Raw genomic sequence first — 19,926 nt, 5'->3', positions numbered from 1 at the left:
CGGTCCCCAGCTGCAGCCTCATACCATGACCCCTTTACTGCTACAAAATCTGTAGCCTTGAGGTCTCATCTCAAGCAGCAGGAACATCCAAGGTGATATCAAACCATCAATATGGATAAGAGGAAAGTCCCCTTCCTCACTGCCCATCTCTGAGTACCTTGGTCTTCCTGGTGACTTTCTGCCTCTCTTCCTTCAGATGACTACACCAGTATCTCCAACAAGCCATGTGACCTCCAATGCACCACCCAGAGTGGGGAGAGGCAGCTGATGGCCCGAGCTCAGGATGGTACCTCCTGCAAGGACAGGACCTACCAAGGGGTCTGCATCAATGGGAAGTGTGAGGTGAGGCTCTGGGAAGAAGTAGTGTAGAAATTGGGAGTGTAAGTGCATGGCTGGATCTCCTGGTCATCACAAGGCCAGGGGTCCCAGTAGGGAATTGAGACTGAGGCCTGGCGTGGAGTAATTACATTCACTCTTGAATGTCTGTGGGCTAGAGGAGAGCAGAGAGGTTCACACAAAGGGAATTATATATATCCACATGTTCCCATTGAGTGACAGCACTTTCTTGCCAGCACAGAGAAGACTAGAATTGCAGGTTTGTTTACATAGTCATCCAATTAAAAAAAAAAATCTTCCATTTGATTTTTCACTTCATATGGCATAGATGAAGGGTGGTTGTATATAGTGTTACAGAGAGGTGCCTTACAACCTTAGAAAGGCCTGCCGTTGGTGCAGCATCTCCAGGAGGGTGATGATGTATGTCACTATTTCAGTGAGAAGGACTGGCCTAAATACAGAGGCAGAAGGAACCAAAACAGCTTACCCAAGTCTTAATCCATTCACCTACAAGCACAAGCCCCTGCCCCAGGTTCAAGGGCACAATGTAGGTGGTTATGGGTTACACAGGTGAATTTCTGCTGCTGTTGGATTAATTCATTACTCCACTCCAACTAAGTTACACCCTACCTCCCCTGCCCCCAGAACCTCACCAAAAGAGCACGATAGCATTTCCTTGAAAAGGCCCTGACCTGTGGAGATAAGCTGGCCCCAGGAAACCCTCTCTTGTTTTATTCTTTGCAGCCAGTTGGGTGCGATGGGAGCCTGTACTCACCCCGGACGATGGACAGATGCAGGGTGTGTGGAGGGGACGGCAGCACTTGCCACCGTGTCTCGGGCAGCTTCCGAAAGGCAATCTCACAGATAGGTACTCCCTGCTACCACAGTCTGGAGACTTCACCTACTACTTCTTACCACCAGCTGACATGAAGGGTGATGGGCTTGAATGCGAGTAGGAGTTTCCCAGCTGCTTAGTAGAAAGAGCTGAAGAGTGCTGCCCCTGCTTACATGCCTGTATTTTGTCCTTTTCACTTAATCGTCAGAGGAAATTGGTTTGATGTGCTGAATATTAGGCTGGTAAGGTTTCCCTTCACCTCTTTACAATAGGAAGCAGCTGGGGATCTATTTGTTCCTATTGATTTTGGCATCTTGCCCACCTCAGATAACGTGAAGAGATCAATAAATCTTCTTTTATTTGTGCTACGTGTTCGTTTGAAACTTAAGCTCCTACAATGAGGGTCACAACGTTTGCTTCAGCCTACACTTAGTCTCCTGCTTTCCCCAGTCCTATGGCTGGCACAGCTGAGGGACAGTCTGAAACTGGGAGCTGCGATTCATCCTTTGCAACCTCATGGCCCATTCCTCCACCCACAGAAGGAATAGACTGTGGTATGCTCATTAATGATTAATGAACTGTGGTTTGAGGAGGCTTTGGAACATCATTTCCTGCTGTTGTTGTTTCGCTAGTCTACCTCGCTCTCTGCAGACACCAGACTAGAAAAGCACTCAGGCCCCTTTCCAGAGCAGGGGTAATGGTGCTAACCCCTCTAGCAGTACAGGTAACAGTTTTGGCCTCCCATTCCAGTCCTTCTAAAATCTTACAGAATGGGCAAGACCTGCATTTCTAGCAGGAAAGACAAGCTGCCAAACCACATAATTTAAGAGCCTTCTTATTTCCTCTCCCTTTAGAGGTCAATTTTTATGCTACTCTTGAGACAAGTTCTGTTGAGTCAGGAGCTGAGGGGACTAGTGGTCTTTTCCATCCTCTATTCAGCATCAGCCCTGATAACTAGTAAGCTTTTTCTGTGCTCTTGCCAGAAAGAGATGAGAGCACGTTCTTTCACACACCTGAAACCAGACTGTTGTACTTGTGCAGTTTCTTCCTGACTCCAAACCCAACAGTGCTCAGACTGAGCCTGAGAGACCTGTCACGGTGATCTGTAATGGAACTTCAGAGGGAACCTGGGATTAGAGCTCACAGACTGGTGCAACACGCATTTATGTCCTTAGCTCCCTCCCCATGAAGGGCAGCACTGCCCTCCTATGTACACAGTTATCCCACGAGCTGCTTTTCCTACCTAGGCCTTTTTATTCTGTCCTTGGGTTTCCTTACCCTATGCTCTGTTCCTCAGGTTACGTTTTCATCACCAACATCCCTGCCGGTGCCACGGACATCCTCATCATTGAGCGCAGGAAAACAGAAAACATCCTAGGTAAGCAGAGGAACCAGATGGACATGGAAGTCCCCGTTCAGCTGCCTGTGAAGTGGGAAGAGGGCTTTGTGCACTCCTATCTGTGCCTGTGAGAGAGCTATCTGTGAACATTTCCTTCACGCACTGGGCACTTTAATAAATGGGCACTTATCTCTCCATAAACCAAGGTTACCACATTTCCAGCAGCAAGGAGGAACATTTGGAAACCAAGCTCACTGTGGGCCATTCCTGTTGTGAAGACATTTGTGCTCTTGTTGGAGAGGGAAACAAAAGCAGCAGGCTTTGAACACTGCTGATCTGACCTGATGCAGAAGATGGACGCTGGAGGGCCTGCAGTTCTTTTTCTTTTGGGCTTTTCTTGGTCATGAGCTGTTTGCTCTCCTCAGTGCCAGTGCAGCCCTGGTGTTCTGCACGGAGCATCACATTTGTCCCTTTTCTCTCTCTCAAGCGCTTGCAGATGAATCCGGGCATTTCTTCTTCAATGGCAACTCCGCCATTGACAACCCCCAAAACTTCAGGGTAGCTGGCACAATCTTCAAGTATCGGCGTCCCTCGAGCCTGAACTCAGACGGGCTGGAATATATCATAGCTCATGGACCCACTAACCAGTCTCTGAACGCCATGGTATGTGAGCAGCTAGTTTTAGGCTTTCCTGTCTTACCTATCCCAAAATTGTGAGCCTCCCTTAGACAAAGGGAATATTAACCTGGTTCCCAAGCCAAACCTGAGTGTGTAGGTAGCTGAGGAAGCCAGATAACGTCTGGGAGGGGGTTTCCTTTAGATTTATGAGGATGCTATCTTGTCTTAACATCCGTCACAAATTGGATGTAGCTAGAAGAGGTCTCCAGGAAGTACATGTCCTTAAGATAAAACCAGTTTTGTTTTCTTTCCCTGTTTCCTCCAGTACTATAACTTCAATGGGAAAATGCCACACATAACTTATGACTACACTGTACCACGGATACCACCTCTCCAAACTGCAGCCCCTGCTGTAGACAGACCTCTCTATCACCACCTACCAGAGACCAGCCAGAGCCATCCCATTCCAGCCAACTCCAGGGCTGACCAGGACTTTAATGCCACATGGCTCTCCCTGTCACCAGATGACACCAGTGAACAGCTTCCTCTAAGGGAAGGGCATGAAGATTTAGGCTTCAGTCATCCACGCTTCTTCCAGACCAACTCCACCAGCCAGACTCAGGACTGGGGCTGGGAACAAGGTGAAGAGAAGAAGTATGACTTCCAGATAAGACAGGTCTACCATACAAACACAGCAGGAGAGGAAGAGGAGGAGGAAGCAACAGCAACAGGTAGAGAAACAGAGTTGGGTTGGTTGCTTTGTTTTTTCCTTCTCTCCCATTTTATTAATTGAAAGTGGACATCCCACATTGGTCTTGAAATCTAAGGTGGCTTTACCTTCAGAGTGGACAGGAGGGAAAGATGATTAATAGCAGTGTGGAGACTGTCAGGGAGCAGCAGGGGCAAGTGGCTCCGTAAGGGAAGAAGTGCTGGGAGAGTGTGGCCATGATACGGATCAAGCAGTGCCCTGTCAGGCAGGGCAGTCCCATGGCATCTGAGCATGGCAAGCAGGGCAGTGACCATCAGGTGAAAGCAAGGTGACAAGTCAAATCTGAGGTCAATCTGGGAAAGCCAAACAACAGTTCAGGGACAAAGTGCACCTGCAGCATTGCTTAGGCCAGGTCTGAAGGCCCAGGCTTGAGCTTAAATGGAGCTCCTGAGCAATGGGCAGAGAGTGTGTGTGAGGTTGATCAGGGCAATTAAGGCCTGCTGGTGCACCCTGGTGGCAATTTAAGATTTTGAGGCCAAATACTCAATGGTTTTTGCCTTGTTGGATACCACATTCTGAAGTATAAGCCATGTAAGATAATTAAAGCATCCCTGTATTTTGCCTCCAGCTCTCAGGTTCAATCAGATTTCCATCAGCACAGCTGTACCCTACAGCATGAGGAGATCCGAGCTCTCAGAGAACAGCCGCATAGCATCCTCCAGGCTTCGTCTCTTCAGGCGACTGTGTCACCGAGACCCGCACAACACTGCCTTCTGTAGGGAGCTGCAGCACCTGGCAGCCAGGCTGGTCCTGAGGAACTCCACAGCAGGACTATGGACTGAGATGGCTGCCCGGTGGCCACAGGGCCTCCACAAAGCACCGGCCCGTAAGAACTCACTGGAGGACTTGAAGGTGGAGGCATTTGCAGGGAGTCAGGGGGAAGCAGCCAACTACAGCACGGCGGCATCTGTGGAGAGCCCTCTGCTAGGTGCCAGCCCAACCGCGGACATCAGCGAGGCAGAGCCTCTGCAAGCTCCTGGCACTGAAAGGTGGCATTTGATTTCCTGGGCAAAACAGGAGCATGGTTAGCTGGGGAGGGAGGGTCAAGCCAGTCCTCCGGTAGTCTCGCTGCTGTCCTTGATGTTCCCATTCTCCAATGTCTATCCATGCAGCTGCTGTAGATGCTTGGCCAATGGTGTGTCCTCCAAAAACTGATTGGCACAACTGGCCTGACACAGAGCTCCCAGAATGTATTTTGCCCCTGCCCCCGTCTCTAAGGGATCCATTTAAATGGGTTCTGAAGGACCTGGGGGGCCAACACTAATGTGATTGTAAAGAAGGCCAGGAGTCTATAGCACGTTCCAGGCACACATTTACCAGCACATCATACCCCTTCTGTCCCATTCTTCTGGGTACACATGCCTCTCTAACTTCAATAAACATTTGGTAGGAAAATGAGGGCCAACTTCTAAACACTTCTGGCAAGCCACATGTGAACTCTCCCACCCCATTATATGATAAGAGGGCCCTTGCTTGAGCTCCCCTTTCCAACCTAACGTTCTGCCTCTTGAGGTGATAGCATGAACTGAGGCTGAGGGCAGCCACATGTTTGAAAGATCATGATATAGACAAGTCTCACTGTGAATGATGCCTCCTCTCAGAGGATATTGATCCATGGCTTTTCACAGCCTTGCTAGTTGAATTGTGCAGGTAGATCAAGGCTTTGCACTCTCTGTTCATCAGTGGTGCATCTTGCCCAAGGTAGGGGAGATGGAGAGCAGAAGCATTGGGTTTCTTCCCATCTTCAAAGACAGTGAGGAGCAAATTCACTATATTTTATGTTTGCAGCAATTTTTCAGTTTTAGCTCTGCTTTTTTCCACAGCAATGAGTTTGATGTGAGCCCCGTGGGCCATGACGAAATTAGCTTGGCTGACATGTATCGGTGGAAAGTCTCAGCTTATGCCCCCTGCAGCTCCACGTGCACTTCAGGTAGGTTTGGCTTCAGGTGGCTGATCATGTGAGGTCCTTTTTGGCTGTTGATGGAACGAATACTGGTATTCTTTAAAACAACAGATAGAGTTTCAGATGCAGGGAGCACTCCAGTAATTTAATCATGGTGGGAGGAAGCTTTTAGATCTGATGGAGCCTGACTAAGAGAGGGTCTTGATTGCCCAGCAGGTATCAGCACTTCCTATGCAATGTGTGTCCGGTATGACGGAGTGGAAGTGGATGAAACATACTGTGATGCCCTAACCCGACCAGAACCTACCCATGAATTTTGCACAGGGAGAGATTGCCAGCCTAGGTGAGTGGAAATTACATCAGCTGTTGTATCATTGTAAGGATCATTTTCTGCTCAAAGTATACCACCATTTCTGGTGTATAGGTATGCTTCAACAGCTAAACCCTTATATCCCCTTGCAAGCAAAAAGAGGGAGGGAATTTGCTGCCTAAATTGCCTGCTAAGAGTAGTTGGCTTTCAAGAACAGCATTGCCTAAACACAGACATACATGTGATGAGCAGATTCATAGCAGCAGCTACTGGGTGAGGGAGTCCCAGGCATGCAGGCACTCCCCAGCCACCCCATGTCCCTTGTCCCCCTTACCTGGGTTTTCCTTTGTGCTTTCTCTCCTGGGGGCTGCTCGTGGAGGTGGGAGACCAGCCGGTGGAGTGAATGCTCCAGAACCTGTGGTGAGGGCTATCAGTACCGCACTGTGCGCTGCTGGAAGATGCTGGCTCCAGGCTTTGACAGCTCCGTTTATGATGACCTCTGTGAGTCAGCTGGGCTGGCCAGGCCCATGGAGAGGAAAGCCTGCAAGAACAAGGCCTGTGGGCCCCAGTGGGAGCTCTCCGAGTGGTCCGAGGTAGGCAGCAAGGGAGCTTTGCTCCCAGAGGTAAGCAGCTGAGGCTGGGCTGGGGCCTGGAGGAAGGTGGCCAGCAGATGTTGAGTGCTGAGGACACCCCTGGCCAGCTACATCCTGGGGAAACAAGAATTGCGTTTACCCACTGCTCCCCTGGTATGGCACTGCCCAGTGAACAAAGGCCATCGCAAAACATTTTTTCTAAGGTCACTCCTCAAGCAGGATGTTGACCAAAAGAAAGCCCTGTCAGCAAGAGCCTTCGCCTCCCTCTTTCTAAAGACTTAACTGAAGGCAGGTGGGGAAACAGCATGGAGACATAGAGGAGCTAAACCCCAGTTGAAATCCCTTTGATTGACTTCCCACCGCCTGCTTGGGACTGGGACAGTGGAGCTGCCCAGTGACTTTGAATAGCAGTCCAGGCATCAGCATCTTGGAGCATTGGAGCTCTAGGACCCAAAGTAATTAAGCAGAAGAGATAGACCGTCCTTTTTCTGTCCCTGCTGTGGCCCTTACCCTCTCCCCTAGTGAAGCCATAGCTGCCTCCCTCGCTTTTGCTTGTCCCCCTTGGGCTCTGCTTCTGAGCCCCAGGGCTGACTCTGTATGGCTATTGCAGTGCTCAGCCCGGTGTGGCACGCAGGGGACGATGAAGCGGGAGGTGCGCTGCTCGGTGGAAACACCCCTCTGTGATGAGTCCCGGAAGCCCAGCAGCGAGAAGGCATGCACAGGCCCACCCTGCGACCGCCGCTGGACCACTTCGGATTGGGGCCCGGTGAGTCCAGACTGTCTGCTTCTCCTTGAACCTGATGCTGAGGGTGCAGGACTAGCAGGAGAGAGCAGGTGGGCAGTCATGCTACTGCTCTCTTCTGGCTTTCTTCTGGCAGAGGGTAAGCTAAAGAAATTAGAACAATATCTATTTTTGCCTTTCCATGCTGTAAATTTTCACTAGCTGTGAGGTGAGCTTCATTCAATAATCTGGGAAGCTCACGGCACCTGATGAATGGAAGCCTCTAAAGACCCTTGGGATCCGGTGCTGCAGTCCCAGTGGCAGGGTTAGGCTCTGGACTCAGGTTCCTGGCACCACTGACCCTGACACCTCCTTTCTGCTTTCTGATGTGTCTAAATGCCCTTTATTCCTCCAAGTGCTCAGGTTCGTGTGGTGAGGGACGCATGAGCCGCTTCATCGCGTGTCGCAACATGGAGGGCAAAGTGATCTCTGACTCTCAGTGCGACCCAGCCACCAAGCCCCTGGCTGTCCATCCATGTGGAGACAAGAACTGTCCTGCACACTGGGTGGAACAGGAGTGGGACCAGGTAAAGTCAAGCCCGGCCCTGTGTCCTCAGCTGTCCTTTCCACCCCATATCCTACAGGAGATGGTGGGAGCCTGGCTCCCTTGGCAGAGCAAGGTTGTGTGGTGGAACCTCCAACCAAGGAGCCATACCCTCATCCTAGTTCCTTCCAGAAAGAGGGAAGGAGCAATAAATACCCCAGCTTACCCTCCAACATACCCATACGGTTGGACTCGATGATCTTAAAGGTCCTTTCCAACCAAATGATTCTATAAAAACAACCCCAAAGTTTGTGGCATTTGCTGCCTTCCCAGGGACCTCCACTGGAGGGCAGCAACGTCATAAGGAAACCATCCTCTCCCTCATCTGGCTCTCAGCTGGCAGTTGCAGACACCTCAGCAGAGCTCTGTCCAGAATGGACACTCAATCCCCCAAGATTTTGATCCCACCACTAAAAAGAAAGCCCCAGAAAAACCAGCTTCATCTCCGATAAGTAACAGCCAGAGGTAAACCTGAACCACAGCCCAGATCTCTGCCCTGGAAGTCAAATCCAGGTCATGACTGTGTACTTGCCTCAGGACTGGTGCTCCGGTGAACGTGGTCCAGGTGCCCCATTCTACCAAGCAGTCGGTCTCTGCCAGCTGTCTACTTACTCCCCCTCTGTTGCTGAAGGCCTTGGGCCTCTGGGCTTCCCATTACCAGCTGGTCCAAACCCCAGAGCACCCAGAAGGAACCCACTGAATCAGTTGTGGGGTTTGGGCTTTGCCTTTGAAGTCTTGAGCAAAAATAGGGATTCACAAAGTGCTAAGGAAGAAGATTTCTAGGAAACCAGAGAAGCAGCCAAACCCTCTCCCCTGCAACCATAGCTAAACCTCTGTTCTCATTTTGCTACCCTTTATAGCTGTTGACTACATTCACCCAAGTCTCCCTCCAGCACCAGTAACTAGCACAAACTGGTTAAACCTGGGGACATATGGCAGTCCTGTAACCCTGTCCTGCTCTGGCCTAGGTGTGGGTCACAAACTGCTGCAGTGCAGTTTTTCAGCTGTGTCTGGGCTATTACACTCACCTGAACTCTGAAAGACCAGCTGACCTCCCCACCTTGGTGTGTGCCAGCTTCTTTGCCTTTGCTGTGTTCTCTTGGCTGATCAGCTCTGAGTTCACAGGATGACCGAGGGCTGATGCAAGCCAGCTGTGCTGGCCCTGCTGGGGTGAAGGGCACAAAGCAGTGAAAGATCAAACTGGCAACTGCGTCCATGGGCATCAGGGAGCAGAGCTGAGCTAGAATCAGATCCTGCCTCCTGGTGCTTCTCTTGGTGGTGTCCTGAGAGAGTGAGAGCTCCCAGCTAAGCCGGCATAGCTTTGGGCTCAGCAGTATTTGTCCATGCAAAGCACCTGCAGTGCACCAGTTTGGGCCCCTTGGGCCTACGCAAAGCTTGTCAGTACTCCAGGGGGTAGGTTGCTACATGAATAGGCTACACGGTTTTTGAGAACATAGATACACATAAGACAGAAACAGCCTCTTGTAATCTTTACCTTGGCTGCTCCAGGTCCCTTGTGGCAGCTGCTCTCAAGGCCAGACAAGGTGAATTTGGCATCTCCAGTGCTGACTAAACACTAATTACCAGCTCCCGTCCTTGCTCCCTAAGAAATTCGGCTCCTTTGCAGACACCCATTGCTCCTGCTGACCTGGGCAGCACTATCGACTGTGGCATTAGCACGTACATGATGCACCTTGCTTCTGAGCACGATGCCATCTTACTGAAGCTGTACAGCTGATGAGCGTCATTTGTTACCTGGCTGTTATGTTCTCTTTCCCAGTGTGATGCCAGCTGCGGGCGAGGGATGAAGACCCGAGTCGTCCTATGTGCGGGCCTGGAGAACGGTGTGTACAGGGAGTACCCCGAGAAGCGCTGTGAGGCCTCTCAGAAACCTGAGGAGCAAGCTGCCTGTTTCAAGAGGCCATGTTCAACGTGGTTCACTACCTCCTGGTCTCAGGTAGGGCTCAGGGTGGTGGGGAAGAGGGAGAGGAGACCTTATAACCCTGGTTGGTGAAGCGTGACCCTGCACTGAGGATTTCTAGCAGCCTGTTCTGCCCAGGGCTCTGTTAGGTCTGGATGGGACCATAAGCTCTGCTCTTCTGCGGACCGGGCAGCAGGTGGAAGGGCTGGCACACAGGAGCTGGGGAGAACCTTAGAGAGTGGATTATTGCTTCAAGCAAGAGCATGCACTGCGCTGCAAAGCAATACAGACACGTCTCCTCCCCTGCCAGGAGTCGATGTTCTGTCTTTTCCTGCTTTCCCTTGATTTTAACTGGTGAGCATTTAGGGAACAGGAGGACAGGGGAAGCTGGGCCTGGCTTGCAGCAGCCATTTTCTCCAGCATCAACGCTCAGAGCAAAAACAATTCTGAGTTGCATTAAAGAAATGAAAGCAAACTCCTCCCTTGCTCTGCCCCAGCCCCAGCTTAGGGAGGCTCTCATTCAGTAATAAAGGGGAGCATAACTTTGAAATCATTGTGGGATTTGACCCAAACCTACTCAAGAACAGTCTCCAAAGCAAGGACTGGGAGGCCTCACTGGAAGAATGAACTTGGGAACTATAGAAAAATTTAAAAAAAAAAAAAAGCCTCTCACAATCCCTTTCCTCTCTCTCGATCCCGACAGTGCAGCAAGACGTGTGGTGCTGGTGTGCGGCTGCGTGAGGTGAAGTGTTACCAGGGGGAAGCGCTGGCTCAGGGCTGTGACCCCACTTCCAAACCAGAAGCCAGGCAGACGTGCCAACTCCAGCCATGTCCCACAGAAGCACCAGGTGAGTCTGGCAGGGCAGGGAGGGAGAGGAGCCCTTTGGGAGCCCTTCCTTCTGTCCAGCTGTCTGCTGGGGAAGCACATCTGTCTCCTTTTTAACCCCTTCTGTGGATGTTTCTGCTTCCCAGAAGAAGACTGTGAAGACAAAGCAACGGCCAACTGCGTGCTGGTGCTGAAGGTGAAGCTGTGCTCTCACTGGTACTACAGGAAGGCTTGCTGCCAGTCGTGTCGGCTCAAGTCACCCTGACTGCTGCCAGGCCGTGCTTCCCTTCCAAGTTCAGGGGCAAGAACCCCCTTGAGCCAGACTTTACCACTTGAAGCCACCCCACTTGGCTTGGCTATGGAGCCAGTCCCTGTAGACCAGCCTGCTCAGCGAGGAAGGATTCCTAGGACTTAGTCATCACTGTTCCCTCTCCACCAAGAGGATTTTAGACAAGACAAACCATCAGTTCCTAGAAAGCTACCGAGATGTGAGTTGGGAAAGCCTGTCCTTGCTGTCGTCACCTCTGAAGAGCTCTAGTTGGAGGCGGTGGGTGCAGATTCTTCTATTACAAGGGCAATTGCCAAAACACACTGAAAAATTCTGTGTCACAATAAAGAGCTAAACGTAAAACCGGGGGTTTGGGATGCATGTACCTAGGCCAGAGGCAAGGGAGGAAGAGGAACTCGAGGAAGGAAAGCAGGAGCAAGAAGGGTGGGGAGGAAAAAAAGTCCTTGCACCAGGATCCAGCTTCCAGGCAGCACTGGATAAATCCCATTTTGTGTTGCCTGCCAAAGCACAGAAACCACTCCTGTTTTGTATTTCAAAGTCCTCATTTATTTCTGACATTGTATTTGGACCCATAGCTGAGCAACAAAGACAGAATAACAACAGGAGGAATCTGAAGTGAAAAAAATCTGGGATCCCTGCCCCTACCCTGTCCTGTTCCTCCACCATCCCCAAAACCTTAAAAACCCACAGTTGCATCTCTCACCTTTCCAGCCCTTTCAGGCTCACCTGTTTCCATGTGGCCGTGCCAGGCCCAGGGTGTTGTGCTGGCCATGAGGATAACCCTCATCTTGGCCATCCAGCTGCTCTGGAACTGCCTTGCCAGGGGGGGCACCTCATTAGCAGGCAACAGGTCATGCTTAATTTGCATGTGATGAAGATGACGATGTGGTCACCTGCCTTTCACCAGAAGGGTGACCCACAGAAGCAAAAACCCCCAAAAAAGTGGCGTTATTCCCACCCTCCAGAGGTCACGGCCTGGCATGTGCTGCCATTGCGGGGGGGGGAGCCTTGCTGCGTGCCAAGAGGTAGAGTTGGACGCTGGGAGCCACCGTGCCCATGAGCTGGCTCTGCGCCCTTCGAGGGGACGGCACCGCAGTGCCGTCTGGCAGAGCTGTGCAGGCGGCCACCCACAGGTCGCGCTGGGACGTGGTAACTTCTCATGGCTCCCAGCAGGATGGAGACCTAGCTGAGCAGATGCTCTAGTGGGAGAGGATGGGATTTACTGAGTTAGCCAAGACTTTTTTCCAGTTACAGATTTTTCAGGGAGGAGCACTGGCTGGCTGGGATGCAGTAGGAGCTACCGACTGCTGGCCAGCGGGATCCAGAGTGCTTTGCTGCTGCTGACTCTCATCTTGCCTCCTGCCTGCCCTTAATGTGCGAGGACATTTAAAGACCTGCTATCGCTATTTGGAGAACAGAAGGAGCCTCTCTAAAAGAGATAAAGAGATGCAGCCAGACTGAGTCTCGGGATACTGCAAATGCAATGTCTTTCTGGGCCAGAGGTGGGGGAGACGGTGCACAATGTTTGCCCAAAAGGCTGTGTAAAATGTGGGCTAGAGCAAGGTGTTTGGTTACAAGGACCGTCACCACATTCGGCATTCAGCTGGCTCCTTGCCTTCTGGTGGTTTGAGCAGAGCTGCCATGGCATGAGCAGGTCCAAAGTGTCAATTAGCCAGTTTTGCCTGGTAACGTAGACATCCGAGGCTCACGTAGCGTGCACCTCCACGCAGAGACCTACTTTTTCTGTGCATGAACGGGGAGGTTAAGTCCAAGTCCTGTGAGCAGCAGGATTATTTCTAAATTGTGGTGGTGAAAGAAAAAAAAAAAAAAGGAAACCGAACACACTTCTGAGCAGCTGTACCCTACATTGCAAAGGCATGGCAAGCGTTTCCTGCCATCGCCTCCAACTGCATCCGCGTGGCTGCGGGGATCGTTGCTGTCCGGGTCCCTCCTCCCTGCCACGAATGGGAAGTGCTCAGCCAGGCGGTCCTGCACTGGTTGCTATGGAAGTGCCCGTGAATGACGGAGCTGTCCTTTTAGTAATTTTTCACCTAATTTGATTTATGGAGGAAGAAGGAACTTTTCCCACATCCATTTGTGCAGAAAGGCAGAGTCGCTGGCTGTCATGACCAGCCGCAGAGCCAGTGAACCCAGGTTCGGGTCTTGCACCCTCTTCTTCCAAAAGCAAACGGGGGAGGACCCCGATCACCTGAATGTCACTCTCCCATGGGAGGTCGCAGGCCCCACAAAGGAGGAGACGTGACCCGGTGGTCTCTGCTGTTGCCGTCAGAAACAAAAGCCATCCCAAATCCAACTTCCATCTGGCTGCCCGGAGTGGTCAGGGTAGGCTGGGTAGGGCTTTCAAAGCTGAAGGTGACCAAACCTGCAGTTTTTTTAGGGATGCAATTCTTCCCGTAAGTAAAATCTTGCCATTTGTATGGGTCCAAGTTAAAATCGCTCCTAAGAAAGCTCGTGAAGAGTAGAAGAGGTGGAAGCTTCGGCCGCAGAAGGATCGGCCTGTGCCCGTTTGCGTGGGTGAGCGGTTTTGCGAGCAACTTTGCCTCCCCCGGCGGTGATCTCAACTCACATCTTGAACTTCTTCAGCACGTGCAAAGACGGAAGCGGGTGGGGGACGGTGTCCTATCTTACACTCGAACAAAAAAGCTAACTGCTAGCGGCAACTAACGCAGTACGAGGGGAGCAGGACGATCCAGATCCTCCCTTCTTCGCTTTCCCGTCACCAAGGAGCACTGCTATCCCCAGCTCAGCGGTGGGATTTGCCGGAGGCGGCGGCTCGCAGGTGGCCACGCAGCGATCCGTGTGCCGGAGGCGGGGGGCATCACCTCGGGTGGCTGCGTGGGGACACCGGAGGCCTCGCTCAGGGCTCAGGGAGTTGGGGGAGCCTGGGGTAATTAAATTAGGTGGTACTGTACATAGCCCTCGTTAGACAAGTCCCTTCAGGAGATAGAGTAGAATAATAATGACACTTATGATGGGTTCGGAGGGGGCCGGTTTAACGTCGCCCTTCGAGGTCTCTCTTGTCTTCTCCCTTCCAAAGACAAGTGAAAAGCCCCTTCCCTCGAGCAGGTGCCGGCTGGGGACACCCTGTGCTAGTGGCAATGGTGACTACACCTCCGTGCTGATCGCCCGCGGGTTCGGGAAGCTCTCGCGGAGGAGGCCGTGGCGGCTCACCGGGTAGCTTTGCAGGGGGGCCATGTTGATGGGCGGCCCCATCTCCTTGTAGCACGCGGGGGCGTAGGTGACCCTCTCGCCCCCATTGCGCACCATGTCAGCAGTCCGGATGTAAAAGGGGGAGCCATATGGGGAGCAGGTCGGGCAGTAGTTGTGAGCCCCATGCTGGTTGAGCTCACTTGGGGGGGGCACGGGGCTGCCCTGGCCATCCACCATGCGGGAGTTGCAGGCGTTGCACGTGCCAAGGTGCGAGTGTGTGGGAAGGTCAGGCTCTTCCTCTTCCTCCTCCTCCTCCTCCTCCTCTTCCTCATCAGAGTCATCTTTCTTGCAGCAATAGTACTGTGTGAAAGGGAAGGGGTTACACTGGGGGGAGCAAGCAGCCAGCGGGCAGGTTTGGCTTGGCAGCCAGCCCTGCTGCACCCCCCCTCCCCTCATCCCCCTGCCAGAGAAATCCTCTGCTGGCCTCTCGCTGCTCCGCTCCATTGGCACCTGGGTCCTGCAAGGCAGCAGACATGGGACAAAACCTGGCCAGGACCTGAGCATGCAGCAGGAGGCACCTGCCAGGGAACTCGTCCTCTCCCCTCCCAGCGAGGTTTGCAAGGGGAAGGTATTTTTTTTTTTTACCATGCCAGTTGGAAATTCCTCCAAGTAACCGCTGTGCTTTTCATCACAAGGGCACTGCTGCATGGCCCAGACTTCACATTAACTTTTAAAGAGCAGGAGGCTGTAGCTAGCTGTTGTTGAAAGCCTCCTCGTTTAATTTACAGGGGGAAAAAAAACCAAAAAGAAATCTCCGTCTAGGACTGCAAACCCATCCAAGCCTACGCCTAAATTAGCAAGCGCTGCAGATCCTCAAAAAGCCTTAGGGGAGTCCCCCCCCGTGCTGGGAGGAGGAGAGGACGTAATTCTGCAGCACCTGGGGGAGAAGGGGGTTTCAACTCCCTGCCCATCACAGGTCAGAAAACCCCACCGAGACCCCTCCTGCAGCAGCAGTTTGGCCCGAGGAGCAGTGACGCTGCTGGGGTTTTGTGGCGCGGTGGGGGACGGCCACGGCGCTCACCTGTAGCCTACAGTAGCAGAGCACGGCAATGATGCACAGTAGGATCACTGTTGCTAGGATTCCCCCGGTGATAACAACAGTTCCCGCTGTCATCCGACCGATTCTCCATCAAACTCTGAAAGGCAGGGCCACAGGGACAGGCGTCACCCCGGGACGTGAAAGTCACTTACCATGGTTTCATCATGTCAGAGACATGACACCTGTGAGGCATCCCAAAATACTGTATCCCTGTTCTTCCCTCCCCAACTGGAAAACTATGGTCCAGCATCATTCTCCTCCTCCTAGCGAGAGGACACCCAAGATGCAGCATCACGTCCCCTCGCTGCCACCGCTGCCTCTGCCTTGGGGTCTTTGGGAAATGCCCTGCCGTCCACCCGCAGAGCCTCCCCCCCCTTGCTGAGCGAAAAGGGCTGATTTCCATCCTCCTGGCAGAAAATACAGCTTCTGCTTCAAAACACAGAAGCAAACCTGGGTTTACACTGGGAAAAGCCAAAGGGGAGCCTTTGAACTCCACAACTCTGGCAGTCTGAGCCCCCAAAAAAATGCACCCCAGCTGCCTGCCAGGCACCGATGGGTCTAACATGGGCTTGGCACGAGCCAAGCAGCCCGCACCACCATCCCCGTGCCACGGGGTCTAGGGGCTACTTACGTTCAGTGACGGAGGCGTTGAACCTGGAAGGAGCAGAGGAAGAGGTTAACCATGGCCCGCCAGCACCTTTCCCGCGTGTCTCCCTGCTTCCTGAGAATTTGCCTTGATTTGGGACCTTCGGGAAGCCCTGCTTCACATCCCGCATCCCATAGGGACAGGGGTCAGCCCGTGCCTGCGCCCCTGGGTACCTCCGTGATGCAAAAAAGCATTTTGGGTCCTGTAGATGATTTATTATTATTATTATTATTATTATTATTATTATATGTATTTTCTTTATTTGGAGCAGGGAAAGGAGGCATTTCCCAATCTCAGAGAAATACTCCAGGGCAAGGCTGTGCTATCAGCGGCTCATGAATCACACAGCTTCGCAGGCCGAAGAAGGCCTGGCTTAGTCAGCACTTGGCCTTTTCGTCTTTAAAATTAATTATGGGGGAGGCGGATGCATCATCTCACAAGTGGACAATGTTTTACGTGCCGCTGGGAAAGGGGCTCTCCCCTCCATCCCCTTCGGGGCAGGCGAGCCCCAGTGTCCCCCTGCCATCCCACAGGCACTTACCTGGAAAAGGACAGGCACGGCGTCACGGTCACGCCGGCCCCAGGGCAGCTGGCCGGGACAGGCAGCGCTGCATGGCCACGGGGAGATGCCAGCGGCCCTGGGAGAGAGCACAAGGAGAAAACCCCCCCACCGTCAGCTCTTCCCCCCTGCCCAAGGGGGCTGCCCAGTGTCTCCATCCCTCCTGATGCCACCCACCTCTGCCCCCTCAGTGGGGCTAAATAAATTGCTTTTTTAGGGAGACTGGCAGGAAAGGTGGGTGCTGCAAAGGCGGGTAAACCCAAACCGCCAGGAAGTGATGATGCCGCACCCAAAACCTGCCGTTCCACCAAAATCGAGAGACTTGCACCCAAGAAGTGGGTGCACCCGCTGCCCCCATCACCGGTGATGCCCAGCACAACCGCATTTCATTACCGGTCCCCGCGTCCCCCTGTGCCTCGTCCAGAGTGAGGATAACTGATGGTGCCCGAGCGCCAGCCGCTTGCAGCCAGGGAGATCTGATGACCCTCTCGCCCCCGCCCAAATCACCCCCGCTCCTCACTCTGCTGCAGTGATTTGCAGGATCCTGCCTGCCGCAAACTGATTTTCAGCTCTTGGAAAGTTCCTGTACGAAGCCAAAAGGCGGGTGCGCGTTGGATTTCCTCCTCGAGCTGCCCTCGCACACGAAACAAAGGAAAAAAAATAACCAACCCAAACCCTGAGAAATCAATAGGTCCATAACCCAGCTAACATCTCCATCCATCAGGGGACCTGACGCAGAGCTAATAATAGACCCCGACACGCTCAGCTCCTGCGCCCTGTTACCAAATTGCACCCTGAAACGCTGCCAAGAGCGAGGGGCACCAGCGACAGCGGGGGGATGCACAGGGGAGCCTTTGACAGAGTTACCACCTCCCCAGGTGCCTTCCTTAACAGGGAAAAGCTGACGGCGGGTGGCTGGAAAAGGCAAAGGTTGACCTTCGATGAGCCCCGTGAGGGATGTGCCACAAGCCGGGCCGGTGATGGATGATGCAGACGGCCGTTAGCATCCAGAAAACTTCATTTCATGGGAGCTGTGATTTGATTTAGAGCTCAGAGAGCAGCATCCAATTAGCCTGAGGTTTGGAGCTAGCAGGCGGCCTCAGAGAACAACCCTGGGCAGGGAAGGACTGGCCCCGGGGACCTTTTGGTCACCTCCAAGTCCGACAGGCGCTGCCTCGAGGACGGCTGGGCTTCCGCGTGCCCCATCTCCAGCATTCCCATTTCTGTGGCTGCTGGGATCAGCGTTTTACCAGCCCCAATCAGGAGCCAGGCTCCTGCTTGTTAAAATAGAGAATGTTACAAAAAAAAAAAAAGGGGGGGGGGGGGGGAAAAAATTTAAAACGAACCAGAAGAGAAGAGCTGCCTTTTCTCATCTCTTTGGAGGTGAACGCTTTCAGAAAGGAGGAAGTTTCCTACCCCCCTCCCCACCAAATCCTACACACTGGCAGCTCAGGAGTTCATTTTCTGCCCAGTTTGTGCCTATAAAATAGTCCCTGACTACAAACCAGCCTTCTCTAAGCCACGGCTCTCTTCTGCAGGGATGCGGAAGGGGACGTAACGCCTCTCAGGGCAGGAGCAAGAGCCCCAATCTCAGGACTAATTGAGGTCTTGGGAATTATAAGGTAAATACACCCAGAAAGGGACAGGACAACTACCACAGCCTTTTCCAGCCCTTGCAGAGGCCATACAACAGCCCCAGCAGCTGCATCCCTGCCGCCAGGGATCAGCCCATCCCCATTTTCCATCCACTCCCCACAAGCACATCCCAGCCTGCCTGGAAAGGGGCATTTTGGGCTCAGCCTCCCCCAGGCTCAGGCACCACAGAGCCCCCCCACCTCATCCCGACAAAAAGCCGTGTGTTTTTAGGGGGTCCCCTAAAAGCTTCAGGCCGCACTGTGAGCTGAGCCGAGCCCTGCGGCTCCTGCTCCCACAGCGGGACGGGGACGCAGAGGCATCGCAGGGGGACTCCCCGGGGCGCAGTCCCATTTCTCCTTCTGGCTTAAAAAGGGAGTTGAGAGTTGTTGAAATATTTAGATATCCCACGCTGAGCGAATGCCTTGGCGCTCGCTACTGGGCGGCTCCAGAGAGGGGGCTACGACCCAAGGGTGGGCATGGGGACCCCCCTGGCGCACAAACCATTGCTGAATAAAATTGGGATTCATATGAGCAGGGCTGCGTTACCCTCCCTGCCCCTCGCTGGCTTTTGGGAAGTGATCCCAGATGCTAGGTCCCCAATGGGGACAGGAACGGGTGGAGGGAGGGTCCCCAGCCATATCGAACTCCTCCGGGCAGGCATGCAAAACCGCTTGCTGCAGAGATACATTTTCTTTAATTGATGTCGCCTTGCAGCACAAAGTTACGGCCTGAAAAGTGACTCTGGGAACGAGCGGCATCGCAGGCTTCTGTATTTATTCTCCTTCAGTGACATCCATAGCAGATTTGCATGGTTTGCAAGTCGACGGTGCGGTTTTTGCCAGCCACCAGCACTCTCAGCCCAGCTGAGAAACTCCCATCCTTCCTCTCCCAGCACTTCCCACCAGGGCTGAGCTCACCCCCCCCATCCAACAAGGGTCAGACGCGAACACAGGAGCAGGTTTGGGCTCAGACAGAGCATGGCTATTTGCCGTGAGCATCATGCCAAACCTCGCCGGCGAGTCCTGCCCCAGCCTGGGCTCTGCTCTCCCCGTTCTGCTCTGCAGCTCACGGGCTAATTCAATGAAATGTCTGCCTGGTAAATTAGCCCGGCCACTGCCTTACCAGAATCATCTCCCAGGGCCTAATTGGAAAAAAACAGCATCAGGGGCTGCCTTTTCAAAACAGATTACGGCAGCAAACAACAGGGCAGCTCTCGGGCAGTTGTGGCCTGCCCCACACGGGCTCAGCCGGGCAGGGTTCGGGTGGATTAACCCATGGTTGCAAACCTCAGCAAGGGGGGGGAAAGACACGAACAGCATGGCCCCCTCCAGCCATGGGGCAGGACGGGTGCATGGGGAGGGCTGAGGCCCTGCAAACTCACTGCACATCAGATGCTGTGTGCTGCAAGGCGTAAGGGGACAAGCTGAGTCACGGGGGAGCCGAAACAAGGAGACCCCTCCCCAAAACAAGCCAAGCCCAAATGAAATTTCACCCAAAGAGCGATGGCAACCTGGGATGCAAGAGGATGTGGGGGGCTGCACCCAGCTGACAGCCCCCCAGCAGCCCCCCTCCAGCCTCAGAACTCACCCCCGGGCTTCTTGCCCAGGTCCCAAACCACTGGGTCACTCTGAAGCCTTTAAATTCTTAATTAAAGGGATCCACGGGGGTTGCGGGAACTGAACCTGCTGCCTGCCCCAGGCCCTGCAAACGCTGATTTTTGGAGGAGTCACAAACAACTGGTTTGATTTACCC

The 19,926-nt window shown here is 53.1% G+C and overlaps 2 protein-coding genes across 2 annotated transcripts in view; one reads left to right on the top strand and one right to left on the bottom strand.

Moving 5' to 3' along the window:
- LOC104132085 (ADAMTS-like protein 2) overlaps nt 1-11,040 on the top strand; it is a 14,922-nt gene extending 3,882 nt beyond the window's left edge. The window contains exons 4-17 of the mRNA XM_035900738.1: nt 197-342; nt 1,081-1,204; nt 2,469-2,549; nt 2,998-3,173; nt 3,454-3,877; nt 4,466-4,886; nt 5,721-5,827; nt 6,014-6,143; nt 6,490-6,703; nt 7,314-7,469; nt 7,841-8,011; nt 9,809-9,985; nt 10,653-10,797; nt 10,922-11,040. Coding sequence (XP_035756631.1) covers nt 197-342; nt 1,081-1,204; nt 2,469-2,549; nt 2,998-3,173; nt 3,454-3,877; nt 4,466-4,886; nt 5,721-5,827; nt 6,014-6,143; nt 6,490-6,703; nt 7,314-7,469; nt 7,841-8,011; nt 9,809-9,985; nt 10,653-10,797; nt 10,922-11,040 — 2,591 coding nt within the window. The remainder of the gene's footprint in view (nt 1-196; nt 343-1,080; nt 1,205-2,468; nt 2,550-2,997; nt 3,174-3,453; nt 3,878-4,465; nt 4,887-5,720; nt 5,828-6,013; nt 6,144-6,489; nt 6,704-7,313; nt 7,470-7,840; nt 8,012-9,808; nt 9,986-10,652; nt 10,798-10,921) is intronic.
- Nucleotides 11,041-14,190: 3,150 nt separating this feature from the next.
- FAM163A (family with sequence similarity 163 member A) lies at nt 14,191-15,409 on the bottom strand. The gene is made up of 2 exons (XM_009645286.1): nt 15,317-15,409; nt 14,191-14,595 (listed from the first exon to the last, which is right to left on the bottom strand). The coding sequence occupies exons 1-2, from the start codon at nt 15,407-15,409 to the stop codon at nt 14,191-14,193; spliced, it is 498 nt and encodes a 165-aa protein (XP_009643581.1).
- Nucleotides 15,410-19,926: the final 4,517 nt, after the last annotated feature.

The sequence above is a fragment of the Egretta garzetta genome, unplaced genomic scaffold (genome assembly GCF_000687185.1).
Source record: "Egretta garzetta isolate BGI_Z169 unplaced genomic scaffold, ASM68718v1 scaffold598, whole genome shotgun sequence".
NCBI lineage: Eukaryota > Metazoa > Chordata > Aves > Pelecaniformes > Ardeidae > Egretta > Egretta garzetta.
This window is presented reverse-complemented; position numbering and strand designations above follow the sequence as displayed.